This window comes from Eriocheir sinensis, chromosome 23 (assembly GCF_024679095.1).
Source record: "Eriocheir sinensis breed Jianghai 21 chromosome 23, ASM2467909v1, whole genome shotgun sequence".
NCBI lineage: Eukaryota > Metazoa > Arthropoda > Malacostraca > Decapoda > Varunidae > Eriocheir > Eriocheir sinensis.
This window is the reverse complement of record NC_066531.1, coordinates 2,487,740-2,509,738: the sequence shown is the minus strand read 5'-3', so window position 1 is coordinate 2,509,738 and position 21,999 is coordinate 2,487,740. Positions and strand designations below refer to the sequence as shown.

Here is a 21,999-nt window from a genome sequence, read left to right as displayed (position 1 = left end):
TTTGTACTCCGTCATAATATACAAGTTCCTATGACACTCTTCCCCCTCCCGTCCTGTTGGTCTACCTGGGATCCCACGGCAGGCAGATTAAGGACACTCGTCTTCCTTAATTCATATACTCAATGCTTCCTTCTCCCTCGACCTCCCATTTGTAATCCTTCGTCATAATATACAAGTTCCTATGACACTCTTCCCCCTCCCGTCCTGTTGGTCTGAGGCTGGGATCTCACGGCAGGCAGATTGAGTAGACCGACAATCACCGCTTACCTTTCTCAATGTTCATCTTCACGCCACGAGAACTATCATCACATTTTATTATACTTATTCACATTTACCATCATAGGCGCGACAACAGCTGAGGGAAATGGAATAGAGGTTAACAAATAGGATTCCTTTATCTTTAGACTGAGAGGATATCCATTATGCCTGGCGATGTGTGGAGGAACAGTGCCGAAGAAAATCTCTCAAGTGAAATAAGTGTAGTTAGTTCTAAGCCGCGGACACTCTCGAGGGCTACTCTAAGTCTATATACACCAAGTCAAGTCATGCGCAGGTTTGTGGGAGGAGACACGGCCGAGGCGTGGTTTATGCGTGACACTGCTTGGAGCCAAACTAGAGAATGTAGAAACAGGGATTTAGAGAAAACGAGGAAAGGCGGACTAATTTAAATCAATCACTTCAACATGCCCTCCCTCACACCCCACACCGCCGTTTGTAGGCATTGGAATTACAGTCACGCAATAGCACAATAAAAAGACATATTTTTTCGTCAGTGGCTTGCCTGAACGCGCTGTGAAAGAAGGCGAGAATGCACATCCAGAGTGCACACACGGCCCCAACTTTAGTCACCCCTGAACTGGCGGGTATTTTTTTTTTGGCTCCAAGTGACGTCATCCCGCTGCTCCGCCCTAAAACCGCCTCCTGCGCGTACCGGTCGCAATTTTGAAGCAGAGTGACTTGACTTGGTATATATAGACTTAGACTATAACGTTGTGGGTCTAGCACGGATACATTAATATGCCGAACGGTCAAACAACGAAAGGAACAAGTCTACAAAGCGACTCTTTTAGTACAGACGCTTAAAAAAATAACATCTGACGATCGACTTTTGCACCGACGTGAGAGACAGCAAAGCCAGGCTGCTCCAGGGACTACCATTCAGTTCATGGACCTTATTTTCAACCCATTCGGCGCCCAGACACACATATTTAACAAGGCTTTCGTAGGAGTTCTGAGGTATTTCCAGGGGTAGTTTTATGACCCTGGTGGTAGTTTGATCATTCTTCCGTGCCGTAAATGTAAGAAAACACTCATTAGACCTCTATCTCTTTTTCGGCCTATGGGAATTGTTGATGTAAGAGGGAAACCTTTACTATTGCAGAAAAACCACCAACTAACAGATTATATCAGATTATGGAAACGTAACGGTCTGGGTACTCGTGTCAGCAAGGTTGGTACGCCTGGGTATGGAAGCTAGATTATCGTACTCGCCTGAGAATAGCGACCCTCAGTTCAGTACGGTTCACGGTCGAGAGTTTTGCCTTTGTGATAGCGCTCCCTGATGCTGTCCTTCACTGTCTGGTGGGGCTGTTGCTTCTATGTCTCTTGGTCCCGGGCAGAACGATATATGGCATTTATAGGCTCGAAGATGCAAGGCTGGCTGAAACATTATCGATAACTACTGTAGCTTATCGTACATCCTGGCGGGAGGTGGACCCCAAGTGTACGATAACATGAATCTGGTGCAGAGAGCAAGTGTTGACTACGGGACCAGGATGCTTCAAGGCTACATCGAAACACTAATCTGCTTGCTGATAATCGCAAGGACAGCGACGTATACACTCGTAAGGCTGTTCAGAATCGCTAACTAAATAAAATCCTTTCATATATAAAGTCTCGCCGAGTAAGTGATGTAGGTCGCTCATGACGGCGCCGCTGAAGGCCTCCTCTACGCGTCCTGCTTGATGGGCGCCTCCTCATCCAGGTCCTCGTCGGCATCCCCGCAACAGTAGTAGTAGAAGGTGACAATGAAGAAGAAGATGCCCACTAGGAAGAAGACAGCTCCGTAGTAGACCAGCGCGACAAGAAGCAGGTTGACGATGGAGCCGATGACAATCTGTGTTACTTGAAGGGCGTTGCTGCAGGCTGCTTCCCCCTCGCAGCTCTCCTCGCGAACCTCAAACAGCAAAACGTTCCCTGCACACACACACACACACACACACACAAGGCAAATATGAGTTAACTGTCTTTCTCGTGTTGTCAAGACATTTCGCCGCCCAAGAACACATATTTGACAAGGCTTTCCTAGGAGTTGTGGGCATTTCCATGGGTAGCTTTATGACCCTGGTGGTAGTGTGACCCTTCCTCTGTACCATGAACCTAAAGAAAGACATATTTGACAAGGCTTTCCTAGGAGTTGTGGGCATTTCCAGGGGTAGTTTTATGACCCTGGTGGTAGTTTGACCCTTCTTCTGTACCATGAACCTAAAGAAACAAATATTTGACAAGGCTTTCATAGGAGTTGTGGGCATTTCCAGGGGTAGCTTTATGACCCTGGTGGTAGTCTGACCCTTCCTCTGTACCATGAACCTAAAGAAACACCTATTTGACAAGGCTTTCCTAGGAGTTGTGGGCATTTCCAAGGGTAGTTTTATGACCCTGGTGGTAGTTTGACCCTTCTTCTGTACCATGAACCTAAAGAAACACATATTTGACAAGGCTTTCCTAGGAGTTGTGGGCATTTCCAGGGGTAGTTTTATGACCCTGGTGGTAGTGTGACCCTTCTTCTGTACCATGAACCTAAAGAAACACATATTTGACAAGGCTTTCCTAGGAGTTGTGGGCATTTCCAGGTGTAGTTTTATGACCCTGGTGGTAGTGTGACCCTTCTTCTGTACCATGAACCTAAAGAAACAAATATTTGACAAGGCTTTCATAGGAGTTGTGGGCATTTCCAGGGGTAGCTTTATGACCCTGGTGGTAGTCTGACCCTTCTTCTGTACCATGAACCTAAAGAAACACATATTTGACAAGGCTTTCCTAGGAGTTGTGGGCATTTCCAGGGGTAGTTTTATGACCCTGGTGGTAGTTTGACCCTTCTTCTGTACCATGAACCTAAAGAAACACATATTTGACAAGGCTTTCCTAGGAGTTGTGGGCATTTCCAGGGGTAGTTTTATGACCCTGGTGGTAGTTTGACCCTTCTTCTGTACCATGAACCTAAAGAAACACATATTTGACAAGGCTTTCCTAGGAGTTGTGGGCATTTCCAGGGGTAGTTTTATGACCCTGGTGGTAGTGTGACCCTTCTTCTGTATCATGAACCTAAAGAAACACATATTTGACAAGGCTTTCCTAGGAGTTGTGGGCATTTCCAGGGGTAGTTTTATGACCCTGGTGGTAGTGTGACCCTTCTTCTGTACCGTGAACCTAAAGAAACATATTTGACAAGGCTTTCCTAGGAGTTGTGGGCATTTCCAGGGGTAGTTTTATGACCCTGGTGGTAGTGTGACCCTTCTTCTGTACAATGAACCTAAAGAAACACATATTTGACAAGGCTTTCCTAGGAGTTGTGGGCATTTCCATGGGTAGTTTTATGACCCTGGTGGTAGTTTGACCCTTCTTCTGTACCGTGAACCTGAAGAATGGTTGGTATTTTAAGATGCTTTGCCATCCTACATCACCTATTTCTAAAGGTCAAAGAGGGGGTCAATCGGGGTCTAATGAGTGTTTCCTTAGGTTCATGGTACAGAAGAAGGGTCAGACTACCACCAGGGTCATACAACTACTCCTGGAAATGTCCCAAACTCCTATGAAAGCCTTGTCAAATATGTGTTTTTCTAGGTTCACGGTACAGAAGAAGGGTCAGACTACCACCAGGGTCATACAACTACTCCTGGAAATGTCCCAAACTCCTATGAAAGCCTTGTCAAATATGTGTTCCATGTGTCAAAGCATTTCTACATTATAAATATCTATCTTCTGACGGACATTCGTAAACTCAAGTAGCTCACCACCACTAATGACGGAGAGGTGGAGCAGGAAAAGAACCAGGAAGGGAAGGACGAGGTACCAGCCCGGGGCGGACCACAGCTTGCCGGCCTCCCAGCGGTAGCGGGTCCAGTACAGGCCGAGCAGCAGGACAAAGATGGTTACACAGCCTGCGCGAGGGTGAAGAACGATACATATCAACAGTCTGTACATCATCTGTGCTGTGGGAAACTTCAATTATAAAAGTTGCAACACCTGTCAGGAAGGTTTAGGGTAGGCGGTGGTTGAGTGGTAGCGTGCTGGGCCCACATTCACCGCGTGATGGACGACGCGGGTTCGAATCCCCACGCTACCACCTGGGATTTTTCAGTCACCGCCGAGTGGCTCAAAACTACCCACATGCTGTCCTGAAGACCACCCATCAACCCGGACTCTTGAGGAAACCGTCCAAGTGAATCAAGGAGGAGTTCCGGGGGGCAGCATGAGCCGAGAGAAGATGGCGCCACTATAAACACTAGCCTGCGCCATGACGAGCTAGGGCCAAACACCATCCAGGCCCCTCAAGCAACCTTACCGACGCTATAGGCATAGACGTAAAAAAAAAAAAAGTGGGGAGAGGGAGCAGATTACACGCCAGTTCCACAGTCCAACAGAGTCACTATAAGCGTCCAAACCAAGCTATAATCTCCATAATGATGTGTTTTTTCTTTGCAATATGACCCAGACACCAGGCTCCTCATCACCACCTCAGAAGCTACACTAAAAACTCACCGTGGTTTCTAGGGCGAGTTCCACAGTCCAGCAGTCATTATAAGCGCCCAAACCAAGCTATAATCTCCATAATGATCTGTTTTTTCTTTGCAATATGACCCAGACACCAGGCTCCTCACCACCACCTCAGAAGCTACACTAAATACTCACCGTGCGTTTCTAGGGCGAGTTCCACAGTCCAGTAGTCATTGTAAGCTCCCAAACCAAGCTATAATCTCAACAATGATCCGTTTTTTCTTTGCAATATGACCCAGACACCAGGCTCCTCACCATCACCTCAGAAACTACACTAAATACTCACCGTGGTTTCTAGGGCGAGTTCCACAGTCCAGAAGAATCATTATAAGCGTCCAAACCAAGCTATAATCTCAACAATGATCCGTTTTTTTCTTTGCAATATAACTGGACACCAGGCTCCTCACCACCACCTCAGCAGCTACACTAAAAACTCACCGTGCGTTTCTGGGGCGAGTTCCACAGTCCAGCACAGTCATTATCAGCGCCCAAACCAAGCTATAATCTCAACAATGATCCGTTTTTTTTCTTTGCAATATGACCCAGACACCAGGCTCCTCACCACCACCTCAGAAGCTACACTAAATACTCACCGTGGTTTCTAGGGCGAGTTCCACAGTCCAGCACAGTCATTGTAAGCACCCAAACCAAGCTATAATCTCCATAATGATCTGTTTTTTCTTTGCAATATGACCCAGACACCAGGCTACTTACCACCACCTCAGAAGCTACACTAAATACTCACCGTGGTTTCTAGGGCGAGTTCCACAGTCCAGCAGTCATTATAAGCGCCCAAGCCAAGCTATAATCTCAACAATGATCCGTTTTTTTCTTTGCAATATGACCCAGACACCAGGCTCCTCACCACCGCCTCAGAAGCTACACTAAATACTCGCCGTGCGTTTCTAGGGCGAGTTCCACAGTCCAGCACAGTCATTATAGGCACCCAAACCAAGCTATAATCTCAACAATGATCCAGATACTAAAGAGACTATTTCCCGTGTGGTCTGCTGAAATTTAATCCTATTTACATCAATCGCAAACGCAATATACAAGGGATTTTCGTAGTATTTTGTGTTTGGTTGGGGAGCTTACGAATTTGCTGTACTGGACACAGGGCCGGTGTGACATCTCGGTTACCACAGTTTACCTTCCCCAGGTTTCCCCAGGTACCCATTTACCCCCCAGCCCAAGAGGGAGGATGAACACCTGGGTGAGCTACACGCAGACTACCCGGGCCCGCGGAGTAGAACCCAGGCACGCTGACCACAAGACCACGGAGGCTTACTGGAAAGAAGCTGGACAAGAAAGGCCACTTACCAAACACGATGAGCCAGACGGGTCCGGAGATCTGGTCGCTGCACTCGCTGAGGAAGGTGGCGCCCACGGCGATGGCCACGACGGAGAGAATGGCGAAGAGAATGATGAAAACCACGCTCACCCACCACACGCTCGGGCCTGGCGGAGGGGTGCAGGAGGTGAAGCTTAAGGCGCTATCACACTGGGCAAACTTTCCGTGGATTTTCAGTCAAACCACGATTTCCGCTGGCGTGGTTCTCATATTTCTGTGGTTTTCTGACGTGTCCACGATCTTCCAAAGCTACGGTAGAGTTCACCATCATCATCATCAGCAATGACAAGAAACAAATGAGAACCACCATAGACTTCTCAACTAGTTGACGGGAAATCTCTTCAGTCTTGGCGCGCTGGCTTCGCGTAAGGGGCCGATTGTTATGGCGACTTTCACTGCGACAACTCAAACACACTCTGCGTTCTTACTCCGAATTTAAGTGGAAACAGGACGAAATCTTCAAGTTTTAGTGCATACAAGCAGGCAGGAGTGTCTCTAGAGTGATTTGGTCGAGGATTCAAGGTAACTTATATAAAATAGCACCATGCGTGCACTTTGAAAACGTTGTGTAAAAAATGGCAAATTTGCGTAACTTTAGGTTGAAATCTTTACGTAAAATGAATGATAACTGTAGGATAGTGAAGTCCACAGTTTTACGTATTAGGAAACAAGAAATGTACGTTTAGTTAGTGCCTACATGGCAACTCAGCTCAGTTCCCGCGTCGCCTAACTCGCCTTAGGCACGCAGTCAGCTGGGCACTTCCCCTCTGTAAAGGATTATCGCTGTCCTGCCTCTGTTTACTCTCCAAGTAAAGGACCTACAGTTATTCATCGTCTCTGTACCCTTCCCCACAACTGCAAGGATCCAGAGGACGATACAAGAAGACACAGAAGGCAGTGGATCGAGTGGAAGTGACGGAGGAGACACAAGATATGAGGACGCCGCGACCCCGTGGAGTAAACTGTGGAGGAGCCGTACTACGCCATCAGTGCAGTGACTCAGTGTTGTGTGCAGTGCAGTGCAGGTGCAGGTTGGCCCAGCGCCTGCATTTGCTGAAGCTCGTCGGGTTCTTCCCCGGGGACGTGCAGGCCGACCTGGACCGGGCCAAGGCAGAGGAGAAGGAGGACGACGAGGTGATCTTGGCCCAGCTTGCCAGGGAGCTGGCCGACGACCAGCCGGACCCGCCGACGGACGAGTTGCTCCTCGCCGCGGTCGGCAACTACGCCGGCTACCTGGCCAGGAAGGTCCAGGCCAACTCCTCTGTGGCCGAGTGCTGCAAGCAGGAGCTTGCCCAGCAGGAGGAGATGAAGATTACCGTGGAGCTCGAGAGGGGCGACCCGCCCTCTGTGATGTTCGACGCCCTGGTCGAGCTGGTCGACAGGGGAGAGCTGGAGACGGGCCGGGCGGTCCTGAAGCGGCCATCTCTCCCAATGGCCCACATGGCGTCCTTCGGGATGTCGCTGTGGGACTCCCTGATGTGCAGGGAGGACAAGAAGGAGCGCAGGTTGAGGTTCCTCTCCCTTGCCATGCGCCACAGGGACGGGTTCAGGCACCTCCTGGAGTTCCTGGCGGCCTCAGACCCGACCTTGCAGGGGTACAGGTGCCAGGAGGGGCACAACCTGGCCAACACCATCTTGCCGCACATCAGCAGGTCCCTCTTCAACTGTTTCGGTGCTAATTTCTCCAAGGACGTGACCTCAGAAGCGAGGAAGAACAAGGCCTTGAAGCAGCCGACCGGCAGGAAGAGGAGCAGTATCGAGGAGGGCAGGAAGGAGACGGCGAGGAACAGGGACGTGTACAAGTCCAGGAAACTGACCGGGGCCCACAAGTCATAGGCCAAAAGGCTAAAGTGATTGTTCAGGGACGAGGGCCAGATAGCCGGCAAGACGTGCTGCGGCAATAGTGACATCGGAATTCAACCAAAATAAGTTGTGATTGTATATAGAAAAATGAATATTTTGCTTTTGTTGAGTAAAATTAAGATGTTTCTGCATGCTTTCCTCAAGTATTAAGTTTCTAATGTGAAAATTAAGTGATTTATTAGATGTTAAAACTTACGTAAAATTGCACTAAATAAAAAAAAATAAGTAGCTATTTCGGGCAAAAACTTATAAGATATGCTAAATATTGCTATTGATTCTGAAAATATAAGTGATTATCTCTGCATTTGGTGATGTTTGTGCATCTAGCGTAAAATCTGAGGATTTTATAGCCTTTTTAAGTTTTGTTATACTTATATAAAAACAATTAATCGGGATTTTATTAGGGAACGACTTTGAATTTTTTGATACCGCTGCTCATGGAGACTCATATATGCCTAAGGGAGGTGCCTGTTTTAGTTTCAGGTCGCTAGCTGCTTTGGTTTTGAAAATATTTAAATTTTAAATTTTTGAAAATCGGCCCCCTGCGAATCGGCCCCGCGCCCCGTTTCCCGTCAACACGCTAGCGGAAATCGTGGTTTGACTGAAGATCCACGGAAAATGTGCCCAGTGCAATAGGCCCTTTACTCTGAGGTCTCAAAAGAAATTAGCTTGCTGATGGATACAATATTTGAGACGGTCATCGCAGGAAGGGAACATTACATACTAACGGTTTGTAACATTCAACCTTGAACACTTTCAGAACGTAATCAATTTCCACTGTTTTCTAGACCTTATCAATACTTGCAGTCAGAGGCAACCAAAAGAGTGTTTATAGAAAGGAAAGCACGCTGCTCACCGCTCCCACAACAGACAAAAATAAAGAATGGCTTCCCTCGTTGATAAAAAAAAAAAAATAATAGCAATAATCATAACATTCACATGACACAAAAAAAACAACCCATTAAACACAAGTATCCTCCCACCCCGATCCCCCGACCCCCCTTTAATTCCCACGTCCTGTTTATAAAGACTGAATAAACATCACAGTGTGCCGACTCTGGGCCACGACAACCCACGACTCTAGGGTACACGAGGTCTTGGGTCTTGGCCGATTGTCCCAGACGGTCGGCAAGACATCAAGACCCCAATAAAACCTCCCCCCTCTTCTTGGAGCGTGGGAAACAACTTGTCACATGGAAAAGTCGCACAGTGTGAACGAGGCTTTAGAACCATTGACGGAGCGAGAGAGTAGCGAGGCACCTCCTGAAACTGACCTCTCTTGTGAACACTTCAAACTCTCTTTTTCTAATAAGGGAAGTGATTAGCGGGCTTTCTTTTCTCTCATCTATATATTTCTTGCCCTTGAGCTGCTTAGAGATTACAAATGGAAGGAAATATGAGAATAGTGATGATGATGATAATTATGAGAGTTTATTAGTATCATACAGAAAGGTAGTAACAATATATAGAAATGACCCCTCTCCTGCGGGGGCTTCGTGGTGCAGTGGTTAGCACACTCGACTCACAACCGAGAGAGCCTGGGTTCGATTCCCGGGCGGAGTGGAAAAATTTGGGCGGCGCGTTTCCGATACCCTACGCCCCTGTCCACCCAGCAGTGAATGGGTACCAGGTATTAATCGGGGGTTGTGTCCCGTCTCCTGGGGTCTGTTCCCTTCACCTGTAATTCCTTCCCCTTCTGTCTGTCTCCGGCATATGACCACAGATGTTGTGTCCCGTCTCCTGGGGTCTGTTCCCTTCTCCTATAATTCCTTCCCCCTCCTGTCTCTCTCCGGCATATGACCACAGATGTTGTGTCCCGTCTCCTGGGGTCTGTTCCCTTCACCTGTAATTCCTTCCCCTTCTGTCTGTCTCCGGCATATGACCGCAGATGTTGTGTCCCGTCTCCTGGGGTCTGTTCCCTTCACCTGTAATTCCTTACCCCTCCTGTCTCTCTCCGGCATATGACCACAGATGTTGCGCCGACTAAACGAAACTTTCCAACGGCTACTGGTCATAACGTTAGTGTGCTGGGGAATCAAACGAATGTAAGTAATCAATGTGGAGTCGCTACTTACCCGAATAATCCTCCTTCTTTTCCCCCTCCTCCTCCTCATCATCATCCTCGCTGTCCGCCTCACAGCTGAAGGCTTGGACACACAGCACCTGGGAGCAAAGGATCTTATGCTAGTTAGGGCTTTTAGGGTCCGTTTTCTTAGACGCTTAAAATGTTGAGAAAACGGACCTTTGTAGCTCATATTTTTATCATATACTGAACAATATTCCTCATTCCAAAAACACACACATACACACACACACACACACAAGCAAACGAGATGTACTCTATAGGAGGGCGGACAAGGCCATTGTAGCCTATTGGGAAACATCTGGAAGGGTAAAAAGCTGGGGGAGACATTACAGCACCGATGCCAGATTGTCGTACTCAGAGCATAGTGTTTCCCGGTGTCTGACGCCTAACTATTGCCAAGAAACATCAGAATCTAACTCTTTTAACGATAACTATAAATGAGATTCCTTATTGGAGCCCAGAAGACATTTTGGGGTAGGAAGTCGGGAAATATAAGCGGCTGAGTACGATAATCTGGCAACGTTACCCCTTTCCCTATTGTTGCCAGATTGTCGTACTCAGAGCATAGTATTTACCTGTTTATGACGCCTAACTATTGCCAAGAAACATCAGAATCTAACTCTTTTAACGATAACTATAAATGAGTTTCCTTATTGGAGCCCAGAAGACAGTTTTGGGGTAGGAAGTCGGGATATATAAGCGGCCGAGTACGATAATCTGGCAACGTTACCCCTTTCCCCATTGGTGCCAGATTGTCGTACTCAGAGCATATATATAGTATTTACCGGTGTCTGACGCCTAACTATTGCCAAGAAACACCAGAATCTAACTCTTTTAACGATAATTGTATATTAGTTTCGTTATTGGAGCCCAGAAGACAGTTTTGAGGTAGGAAGTCGGGAAATATAAGCGGCTGAGTACGATAATCTAGCAACGTTACCCCATTCCCCATTGTTGCCAGATTGTCGTACTCAGAGCATAATGTTTCCCGGTGTCTGACGCCTAACTATTGCCAAGAAACATCAGAATCTAACTCTTTTAACGATAACTATAAATGAGTTTCCTTATTGGAGCCCAGAAGACAGTTTTGGGGTAGGAAATCGGGAAATATTAGCGGCTGAGTACGATAATCTGGCAACGTTACCCCTTTCCCCAATGGTGCCAGATTGTCGTACTCAGAGCATAGTATTTACCTGTTTCTGACGCCTAACTATTGCCAAGAAACATCAGAATCTAACTCTTTTAACGATAACTATAAATGAATTTCCTTATTGGAGCCCAGAAGACAGTTTTGGGGTAGGAAGTCGGGAAATATAATCGGCTGAGTACGATAATCTAGCACCGTTGCACTACAGAGACAGCTATACAGAAAACGGTCATTGTAGTATCGCTCAAACATACGTCAAATATAACAGAAAACCAGAAAATCAGAAAGCAGCGCAGTTCTCCTGGACAGAGTGGAGTCTATAGGCTCTTCGTCTCATCAGCTCTCCTCCTCCTACTGATAGTCTTCTACCTCTTAAATTCCGCCGCCATGTTGCCTCTCTTTCTATCTTCTATCGATATTTTCACGCTGACTGCTCTTCTGAACTTGCTAACTGCATGCCTCCCCCCCTCCCGCGGCCCCGCTGCACACGACTTTCTACTCATGCTCATCCCTATACTGTCCAAACCCCTTATGCAAGAGTTAACCAGCATCTTCACTCTTTCATCCCTATACTGTCCAAACCCCTTATGCAAGAGTTAACCAGCATCTTCACTCTTTCATCCCTATACTGTCCAAACCCCTTATGCAAGAGTTAACCAGCATCTTCACTCTTTCATCCCTATACTGTCCAAACCCCTTATGCAAGAGTTAACCAGCATCTTCACTCTTTCATCCCTATACTGTCCAAACCCCTTATGCAAGAGTTAACCAGCATCTTCACTCTTTCATCCCTATACTGTCCAAACCCCTTATGCAAGAGTTAACCAGCATCTTCACTCTTTCATCCCTATACTGTCCAAACCCCTTATGCAAGAGTTAACCAGCATCTTCACTCTTTCATCCCTATACTGTCCAAGCCCCTTATGCAAAAGTTAACCAGCATCTTCACTCTTTCATCCCTATACTGTCCAAACCCCTTATGCAAGAGTTAACCAGCATCTTCACTCTTTCATCCCTATACTGTCCAAACCCCTTATGCAAGAGTTAACCAGCATCTTCACTCTTTCATCCCTATACTGTCCAAACCCCTTATGCAAGAGTTAACCAGCATCTTCACTCTTTCATCCCTATACTGTCCAAACCCCTTATGCAAGAGTTAACCAGCATCTTCACTCTTTCATCCCTATACTGTCCAAACCCCTTATGCAAGAGTTAACCAGCATCTTCACTCTTTCATCCCTATACTGTCCAAACCCCTTATGCAAGAGTTAACCAGCATCTTCACTCTTTCATCCCTATACTGTCCAATCCCTTATGCAAGAGTTAACCAGCATCTTCACTCTTTCATCCCTATACTGTCCAAACCCCTTATGCAAGAGTTAACCAGCATCTTCACTCTTTCATCCCTATACTGTCCAAACCCCTTATGCAAGAGTTAACCAGCATCTTCACTCTTTCATCCCTATACTGTCCAAACCCCTTATGCAAGAGTTAACCAGCATCTTCACTCTTTCATCCCTATACTGTCCAAACCCCTTATGCAAGAGTTAACCAGCATCTTCACTCTTTCATCCCTATACTGTCCAAACCCCTTATGCAAGAGTTAACCAGCATCTTCACTCTTTCATCCCTATACTGTCCAAACCCCTTATGCAAGAGTTAACCAGCATCTTCACTCTTTCATCCCTATACTGTCCAAACCCCTTATGCAAGAGTTAACCAGCATCTTCACTCTTTCATCCCTCACGCTGGTAAACTCTGAAACAATCTTCCTTCATCTGTATTTCCTCCTGCCTACGACTTGAACTCTTTCACGAGGAGGGTATCAGGACACCTCTCCTCCCGAAACTGACCTCTCTTTCGGCCACCTCTTTGGATTCTTTTTAGGAGCAGCGAGTAGCGGGCTTTTTTTTTATTATTGTTTCCTTTTTTTTGTGCCCTTGAGCTGTCTCCTTTGTTGTAAAAAAAAGTGACTGACTGCAATGAGGATGACGCAGAGGACGTCGAAGATGACCACGACTGCGAGGGTGAGCGGCAAAATGTAGGAGGAACAGTTGACCTCAATGTCCAGGTAGACGTCCGGAGAGGCGCCCACGAAGCACACGGAGTACACGAGGCCCACCGCCACATTGCCTTAGGGAGAGAAAAATAAAGCGTTTTTTCAAGAATTCAGCATAACATGATCACCCAAGCACCGGGCGGACCAACGGGGACGATTGTTTAACCCCTTGACTACGGATTTCCTACCAGAAGACCTCACCAAGCTACAGGAATGGAACAAAAATGACTGCTACAATTCAATGAAGCAAATGTAAAGTCCTGCATCTTGGGAGGGGATATCCAGCACACCAATACCACATGGGAAACACTCCACTATCCACCACAGAGGCAGAGAAAGACCTGGGAGTGTATGTTACCAGGCTACCAGTGAAGGGATATCCAGCACACCAATACCACATGGGAAACACTCCACTATCCACCACAGAGGCAGAGAAAGACCTGGGAGTGTATGTTACCAGGCTACCAGTGAAGGGATATCCAGCACACCAATACCACATGGGAAACACTCCACTATCCACCACAGAGGCAGAGAAAGACCTGGGAGTGTATGTTACCAGGCTACCAGTGAAGGGATATCCAGCACACCAATACCACATGGGAAACACTCCACTATCCACCACAGAGGCAGAGAAAGACCTGGGAGTGTATGTTACCAGGCTACCAGTGAAGGGATATCCAGCACACCAATACCACATGGGAAACACTCCACTACCCACCACAGAGGCAAAGAAAGACCTGGGAGTGTATGTTACCAGGCTACCGAACAGCTTGGGGCACGGTTTCCTTTCTACCGTGTCAGCGTGCATAGGGTAGGCGGTGGCTGAGTGGTAGCGTGCTGGGTCCACAGTCACCGCGTGATGGACGACGCGGGTTCGAATCCCCACGCTACCACCTGGGATTTTTCAGTCACCGCCGAGTGGCTTAAAACTACCCACATGCTGTCCTGAAGACCACCCATCAACCCGGACTCTAGAGGAAACCGTCCAAGTGAATCAAGAAGGAGTTCCGGGGGGCAGCATGAGCCAAGAGAAGATGGCGCCACTATAAACACCTGCCTGCGCCAATATGGGCTGGGGCCGACTACCATCCAGGCCCCTGAAGAAAGCCTACCGGCGCTATAGGCGTACACGTAAAACAAAAAGAATCGGGTCGACGCCTTACCGAGTATCAGCCAGGCGACGTTGAGGAAGATGAGAAAGCCTGTTAGGAAGGTCAGGGCGTTGATGTACCTGCCGGGAATGGGCGCCAGCCGCCACACCACCAGGCCCATGAAGGCGCCCAGTGTGACCATTCCTGTTGAGACGAGACCAAGGGCTGTCACACGTATCAGGCATGCAGGCAACCCAGAAAGACAGCCTTCTAAAGCACTCTATTAGGGAAATTTTTAATAAACTTACACTTAATATAAGAACATCAGAACGTAGGAGTCTGCAAAAGGCCGGTAGGTCTGTACAAGGCAGCTCCTTTGACCCTAAGCTCCCGTGTATCTAACCCCACCTAATATCGCTGTCCATGAATTTATCTATTTTTGAATGTGACAACTGTATTCGCACTCACCACATGACTGCTAAGCCTGTTCCACTCATCCACCACCCTGTTAGTAAACCAATTTTTGCCTATGTCCCTGTTGAGTCTGAAGTTATCCAGTTTAAACCCGTTACTTCGTGTCCTACCCGGTTCTCTTACCGACAAAACCTTATGAATGTCTCCCTTATTAAAGCCCTTCATCCATTTATAAACCTCGATCATGTCTCCACGCACCCTTCGCCTTGCTAGAGAATGCAAGTTATTTAATTTAATACACACACACACACACACACACACACACACACACACTCACCGTTTATCATGAGCCAGTAGTTGAGCAGCGACTGGTTGGTGCACTGGTAGAAGGTGACGGCGGCCACCACCGCGGCGGCGCCCGCCAGCAGGCCCATCAGCAGCCCCACCACCGCCTCCGTCCACCGGCACGGCCCGCACCCTGCCGGGAACACACGCGCCCTTGTGTCACTCACCCACTTCCCAACCCTGCTAGCCTGTAGTGCCTCACGCCTTATAACACGTACATAATTACAGCCCTTCTATGAGAGAGCTGGATATGTCTGAAAGAGCAGCAAATACAAGATGAGGTCAAGGTAAGGGTCCGTGTACACAACCCTTGCGGGGTTATTCAGCGAGGCTCGCTACTTAGCAACACAGCTGTAGCGGTAAGTTTCAACGCCATGCACCACAGCCGCGCGTGACATCGGTGCCTAAATCCGCCACACTGGCCCTTGAGCCATTGCCTCGGGACACAAGGCAAGTGCAACACCCTGCTTGTCACTGTGCCTGCCGCATGTTGACCCAGGAAGGTGTGTGTGTGTGTGTGTGTGTGTGTGTGTGTGTGTGTGTGTGTGTGTGTGTGTGTGTGTGTTATATATATATATATATATATATATATATATATATATATATATATATATTTTTATATATTTATGTGTGTGTGTGTGTGTGTGTGTGTGTGTGTTATTGTGATTGTGTGTAAGTATGATTGCATGAATGTGTGTGTGTGTGTGTGTGTGTGTGTGTGTGTGTGTGTGTGTGTGTGTGTGTGTGTGTGTGTGTGTGTTAGTATGCCTTGTCTACAGTCGTTAACCCCACGCTGATATAACAATAAGACAAGCAAGTAGTTACATGGGAATGGAAACACGACCTATATATTGGTTTTCCGGGCACTCCAAGATCATAGTGTGTCATCAGTGAGGGGCCGATCGTGTGATACCAGACTTGGGGAGCGGGGGTGGGGGGGGGGGTGAGGGGGGGAGGGGGGTATGTAAAGATATAGAAGCGAACTGTGTCTCAAAAGAGGGCAAGGAAAGGAATGAAAGAAAGTATGGATAAGCTATGGTAACACACTGAACTTTGAGGTAGAGGGCACAAGACCACCAGGAAACATGGAAATGCAGGCAACAGAAGGCCTATTGGCTCATTACGAGGTTGCCCGCTTGGGTGATTTAATCTGCTCGACCGCCACTTGGGGCTTGAGGAGCAGATGAAAGCACCTCGTTATTCAGTTTACTCCCGACGCAGCGAAATGACGGTCGATTCTATATTTGAAGGAGTTGATGGTATTCGCATTTACTACTTCTGAGGGAAGATTGTTCCAGTGGCGGATGACTCGGTTTGAAAAGAAACTCCTTCCGATGTCTGTGTTACATCGACTCGACTGAATGGGTAAACCGTTATTTCTAGTTCTTGAGTTGGTTTGCAGTTTAAAGAATTGAGAGTAATCGACGTTATTGAACTTTTTCAGATACTTGAAGACTTGAATCCTATCCCCTCGTAAGCGTCTTTTCTCCAGTGTAAAGAGATTGAGTCGCTTGAGTCGTTCCTCGTACGGGTGAGCCCTTAAGGTTGGAATCATCTTCGTGGGGCGTCGTTGAATCCTTTCCAGTAAAGCAATGTCCTTTCTGTAATTAGGAGACCAGAACTGCACTGCATACTCGAGGTGCGGTCTTACCATGGAATTATACAAGGACAGCATCACGTCTGGAAGGAAGACTTGGAGAAAGGTGGTGGAGGAAGATATGACGAGGCTGAACATCACGAAGGAAAGGGCTATGGATCGGCAACAGTGGAGGAGACTCATATACCGTCCAACTCCACCATAGGGAATAAATGGACGTTAAATGATGATGATGATGATAACGTCGGGGGCATTCGCTATAGCTGCGCGTGGCCTCAGCGCTCATCTCCGTCACAGCGTACATCAAGACACCTCTCCACCCGAAATTGACCTCTCTGTTGGCCGCTCGTCACTGCTCTCGTATATAGGAGCAGTGAATAGCGGGCTCGTTCAGTTCTCATATGTTTTTGCCCTTGAGCAGCTTCCTTTACTCTAGAGAGAAAAAAAAAAAAGATAATTGATTGTCTATGTGAATTTACTATCGTTTGAGAGTGTTAAGGAGTATCTGACCTTATAATAGTGTGTGTGTGTATGTGTGTGTGTGTGTGTGTAATTCAGCTCCTGGTCTGGTGTGGGTCAGCCATCCAGCCGTTCCCCTACAGAAGACCACAGACCTCACCGATCTTTGGGTAGGACAGACCACTCACACACAACACACCGCGACAACGAGGTCACAACTCCTTGCCTGACATCGCGTACAGTGCTGGGTCAACAGGGACAACACGTGAGAGAAGATAAACCCAACTTATCGTCACCCGGCCGGGGAATCGAACCCCGGTCCTTCTGGTTGTGTGGCAGACGCTCTATCCATTGTGCTACCGGGCCGTGTGTGTGTGTGTGTGTGTGTGTGTGTGTGTGTGTGTGTAGACGTACCCATCGTAGTAGCGTAGGCGCCTTCGTTCAACAGGAGAGGTAGTGCTTGAGGATGGACGGGTAAGGAGAGGCGGCTTCTTCAGTTCGGAGACACAAGCGTCACAGTCAACTCTGTATTTAGAGAGAATATCGTCACCTTCGTAAACAAAGCGCCTTAGTCAACATTTTCTACTTTACAGGAAATGCGAAAAGAACTGTCATCATCTCATTTGGCTTAAGATTTAGGCAGAAATGAAACGGCCAATTCTAGAACACTCAAACCCTGAATGACGGAGGCAACTATACAGATATGGGGGTCACATGATGAAAAATTGATGTAAATAAAAACCTGGAAATCGCTAAAAAATGACTTAGGCGATTATTTTATGAGGGTGACGATATTAGACATAAACCATCAGAGTAGTTCACTAAAAGGACAGTATATATATTTTTTTTACACAAGAACTCTGACTTGAAAATCCTGACAAATAGAAGTTCTGTAACCTTATGATATAGGTACACTGAACCCAAAAGACTTTATGATATTGAAAGAAAACATAGGAAGTCTTCAGAACACTATTGAACTTAAGATGATGATTATAAGAAATAGTTGTCTACTTATACATTATAGTTGAAATTAACTTTTTCACAATTGTTAGTAGTAGTAGTAGTAGTAGTAGTAGTAGTAGTAGTAGTAGTAGTAGTAGTAGTAGTAGTAGTAGTAGTAGTAGTAGTAGTAGTAGGAATAGTAGTAGTAGTAGTAGTAGTAGTAGTAGTAGTAGTAGTAGTAATAGTAGTAGTAGTAGTAGTAGTAGTGGTAGTAGAAATAGTAGTAGTAGTAGTAGTAGTAGTAGTAGTAGTAGTAGTAGTAGTAGTAGTAGTAGTAGTAGTAGCCTTAGTTGTAGCTTTGCAGTATAAGTAATAGCAGTGATGTTAGTAGTAGTAATAGTCGTAATATTAACAGTGGTCGTAACAATAGCAGGCAAGCACAGGTCGTAGCGTTAGTCATGGTTCTCGTGGTATAGAGAATCGCATCAACACAAACCAACAAAGTGCTTCAACGCCTCAGTACTCACAGGCGTCCACTACACTCCGTCCAGTGGTCTGCGGCGGCGAGGCGGCAGGGACAGGGCGGGGAGAGCACACGACCGGCCGCGGCGAGGGCTTGGAGATGAGTGCACGGAGGCGACTCCCCCACGCACCGCTAGCCCGCTAACTCACATTACCCCCCCTCCCCACCCCCCACCCCACCCCTCTCTCTCTCTCTCTCTCTCTCTCTCTCTCAGAACAACACACACACACACACACACACACACACACACACACACACACACACACATTATATGAAGTTTCTGGGTGAGATTTTGTGTCAGTTATGCTTAATTTAGAAGGATGCCTCTAGCTGTGTGCTGTCGAAGAATAGGGGACAGGTGTTTGCAAGACTGTGTCGAGTTGTTATGAGCACTGAGGCGTTAAAGGACATCAAGTTCCTTTTGGCCCATTCAGAAGTAATAGTGAGGTCAGAGTTTAACCCGGTAGCAGCGACGGGCCAAATTTGCGGCTTTACCGTGTACCGGCGACGGGCCAAATTTGCGGCTTTACCGTGTACCGGCGACGGGCTAAATTTGCGGCTTTACCGTGTACCGGCGACGGGCCAAATTTGTGGCTTTACCGTGTACCAGCGATGGGCCAAATTTGCGGCTTTACCGTGTACCAGCGACGGGCCAAATTTGCGGCTTTACCGTGTACCAGCGATGGGCCAAATTTGCGGCTTTACCGTGTACCAGCGACGGGCCAAATTTGCGGCTTTACCGTGTAGCAGCGACGGGCCAAATTTGCGGCTTTACCATGTAGCAGCGATGGGCCAAATTTGTGCCATGATATAAACCCCCAAAAATAGATGATGCATAAACTGATCACACATGCGTTGAAATATATTATGAAATGGTTTGCGTGAGTGATGATTCTTTCTCATTATTTTACTTAGAGGGACCTTTAACCTAACCTAACCTAACCTAAGAGACATGACCCCCGCATACCGGGTTAAGCGTTCTGTATAGCGTCTAGCCTTGAGTGCTGTAATTCCTGTTGGGAGGGTCATCGACGTAGGAGTGGATAAAACAGCTTGATTTGGAAAGATCATTAATGAACAACAGAAAAAAAGTGGGAGATGAAACAGCCCAGCGGAACACCACTGCTGGTAGGTTTAGGAGCAGAACAGTGACCGTCTACCACAGCGGAGATAAATTGACCTGAAATAGAACTGGAGATAAAAGTACAGAGAGAAGGATAGCATCTGTAGGAGGGTAGTTTAAAAGAATTTGCTCTTGAATTTGGGTAGGCCGTGGCTGAGTGGTAGCGTGCTGGGCCCACATTCACCACGTGATGGACGACGCGGGTTCGAGTCCCCACGCTACCACCTGGGATTTTTCAGTCACCGCCGAGTGGCTTAAAACTACCCACATGCTGTCCTGAAGACCACCCATCAACCCGGACTCTAGAGGAAACCGTCCAAGTGAGTCAAGAAGGAGTTCCGGGGGGCAGCATGAGCCAAGAGAAGATGGCGCCACTATAAACACTTGCCTGCGCCATGACGGGCTGGGGCCGAACACCATCTAGGCCCTTCAAGCAAACCTACCGGCGCTATAGGCGTTCACGTAAAAAAAAAAAAAAAAAAAAAAAAAACTCCATTTTATCCATAAGCCATTTGAAGATTCAGGCCAGAGAGAGCACAGAAAACATATTTCTTAAGAATTATAATATCGAGTATAGTGAGGTCGGAGGGGGTATGAGTAGAACAATGCCTTGAATCTTCCAGAGTGGAACTTTTCCCGCGGCCCCGCTGCACGCGACTTTCTACTCATGCTCATCCCTATACTGTCCAAACCCCTTATGCAAGAGTTAACCAGCATCTTCACTCTTTCATCCCTATACTGTCCAAACCCCTTATGCAAGAGTTAACCAGTATCTTCACTCTTTCATCCCTATACTGTCCAAACCCCTTATGCAAGAGTTAACCAGCATCTTCACTCTTTCATCCCTATACTGTCCAAACCCCTTATGCAAGAGTTAACCAGCATCTTCACTCTTTCATCCCTATACTGTCCAAACCCCTTATGCAAGAGTTAACCAGCATCTTCACTCTTTCATCCCTATACTGTCCAAACCCCTTATGCAAGAGTTAACCAGCATCTTCACTCTTTCATCCCTATACTGTCCAAAGCCCTTATGCAAGAGTTAACCAGCATCTTCACTCTTTCATCCCTATACTGTACAAAACCCTTATGCAAGAGTTAACCAGCATCTTCACTCTTTCATCCCTATACTGTCCAAACCCCTTATGCAAGAGTTAACCAGCATCTTCACTCTTTCATCCCTATACTGTCCAAACCCCTTATGCAAGAGTTAACCAGCATCTTCACTCTTTCATCCCTGTACTGTCCAAACCCCTTATGCAAGAGTTAACCAGCATCTTCACTCTTTCATCCCTATACTGTCCAAGCCCCTTATGCAAGAGTTAACCAGCATCTTCACTCTTTCATCCCTATACTGTCCAAACCCCTTATGCAAGAGTTAACCAGCATCTTCACTCTTTCATCCCTATACTGTCCAAACCCCTTATGCAAGAATTAACCAGCATCTTCACTCTTTCATCCCTATAGTGTCCAAACCCATTATGCAAGAGTTAACCAGCATCTTCACTCTTTCATCCCTATACTGTCCAAACCCCTTATGCAAGAATTAACCAGCATCTTCACTCTTTCATCCCTATACTGTCCAAACCCCTTATGCAAGAGTTAACCAGCATCTTCACTCTTTCATCCCTATACTGTCCAAACCCCTTATGCAAGAATTAACCAGCATCTTCACTCTTTCATCCCTATACTGTCCAAACCCCTTATGCAAGAATTAACCAGCATCTTCACTCTTTCATCCCTATACTGTCCAAACCCATTATGCAAGAATTAACCAGCATCTTCACTCTTTCATCCCTATACTGTCCAAACCCCTTATGCAAGAGTTAACCAGCATCTTCACTCTTTCATCCCTATACTGTCCAAACCCCTTATGCAAGAGTTAACCAGCATCTTCACTCTTTCATCCCTATACTGTCCAAACCCCTTATGCAAGAGTTAACCAGCATCTTCACTCTTTCATCCCTATACTGTCCAAACCCCTTATGCAAGAGTTAACCAGCATCTTCACTCTTTCATCCCTATACTGTCCAAACCCCTTATGCAAGAGTTAACCAGCATCTTCACTCTTTCATCCCTATACTGTCCAAACCCCTTATGCAAGAGTTAACCAGCATCTTCACTCTTTCATCCCTATACTGTCCAAACCCCTTATGCAAGAGTTAACCAGCATCTTCACTCTTTCATCCCTATACTGTCCAAACCCCTTATACAAGAGTTAAC

The 21,999-nt window shown here is 46.9% G+C and overlaps 1 protein-coding gene and 1 long non-coding RNA gene across 2 annotated transcripts in view; one reads left to right on the top strand and one right to left on the bottom strand.

The window, feature by feature from the left end:
* Window positions 1–297: 297 nt before the first annotated feature.
* On the bottom strand, window positions 298–18,749 carry LOC127002396 (uncharacterized). The gene is made up of 9 exons (XM_050868293.1): window positions 18,658–18,749; window positions 17,603–17,713; window positions 15,125–15,265; window positions 14,446–14,577; window positions 13,202–13,356; window positions 10,066–10,153; window positions 6,097–6,234; window positions 4,014–4,160; window positions 298–2,196 (listed from the first exon to the last, which is right to left on the bottom strand). The coding sequence occupies exons 2-9, from the start codon at window positions 17,604–17,606 to the stop codon at window positions 1,949–1,951; spliced, it is 1,053 nt and encodes a 350-aa protein (XP_050724250.1). The 5' UTR covers window positions 17,607–17,713; window positions 18,658–18,749; the 3' UTR covers window positions 298–1,948.
* Window positions 307–21,999, top strand: part of LOC127002409 (uncharacterized) — a 46,839-nt gene continuing 25,146 nt past the window's right edge. Inside the window, exon 1 of the long non-coding RNA XR_007756180.1 lies at window positions 307–553. This is a non-coding gene — a long non-coding RNA (uncharacterized LOC127002409). The remainder of the gene's footprint in view (window positions 554–21,999) is intronic.

What these genes read in the sequence shown, in the direction of transcription:
- LOC127002396 (XM_050868293.1), bottom strand. An exon ending in CTACTGGCTCATGATAAACG is followed by an intron (nt 14,578 to 15,124) that starts GTGAGTGTGTGT and finishes TCGTCTCAACAG; the next exon opens with GAATGGTCACACTGGGCGCC. An exon ending in CGTCTGGCTCATCGTGTTTG is followed by an intron (nt 4,161 to 6,096) that starts GTAAGTGGCCTT and finishes ACCCTCGCGCAG; the next exon opens with GCTGTGTAACCATCTTTGTC.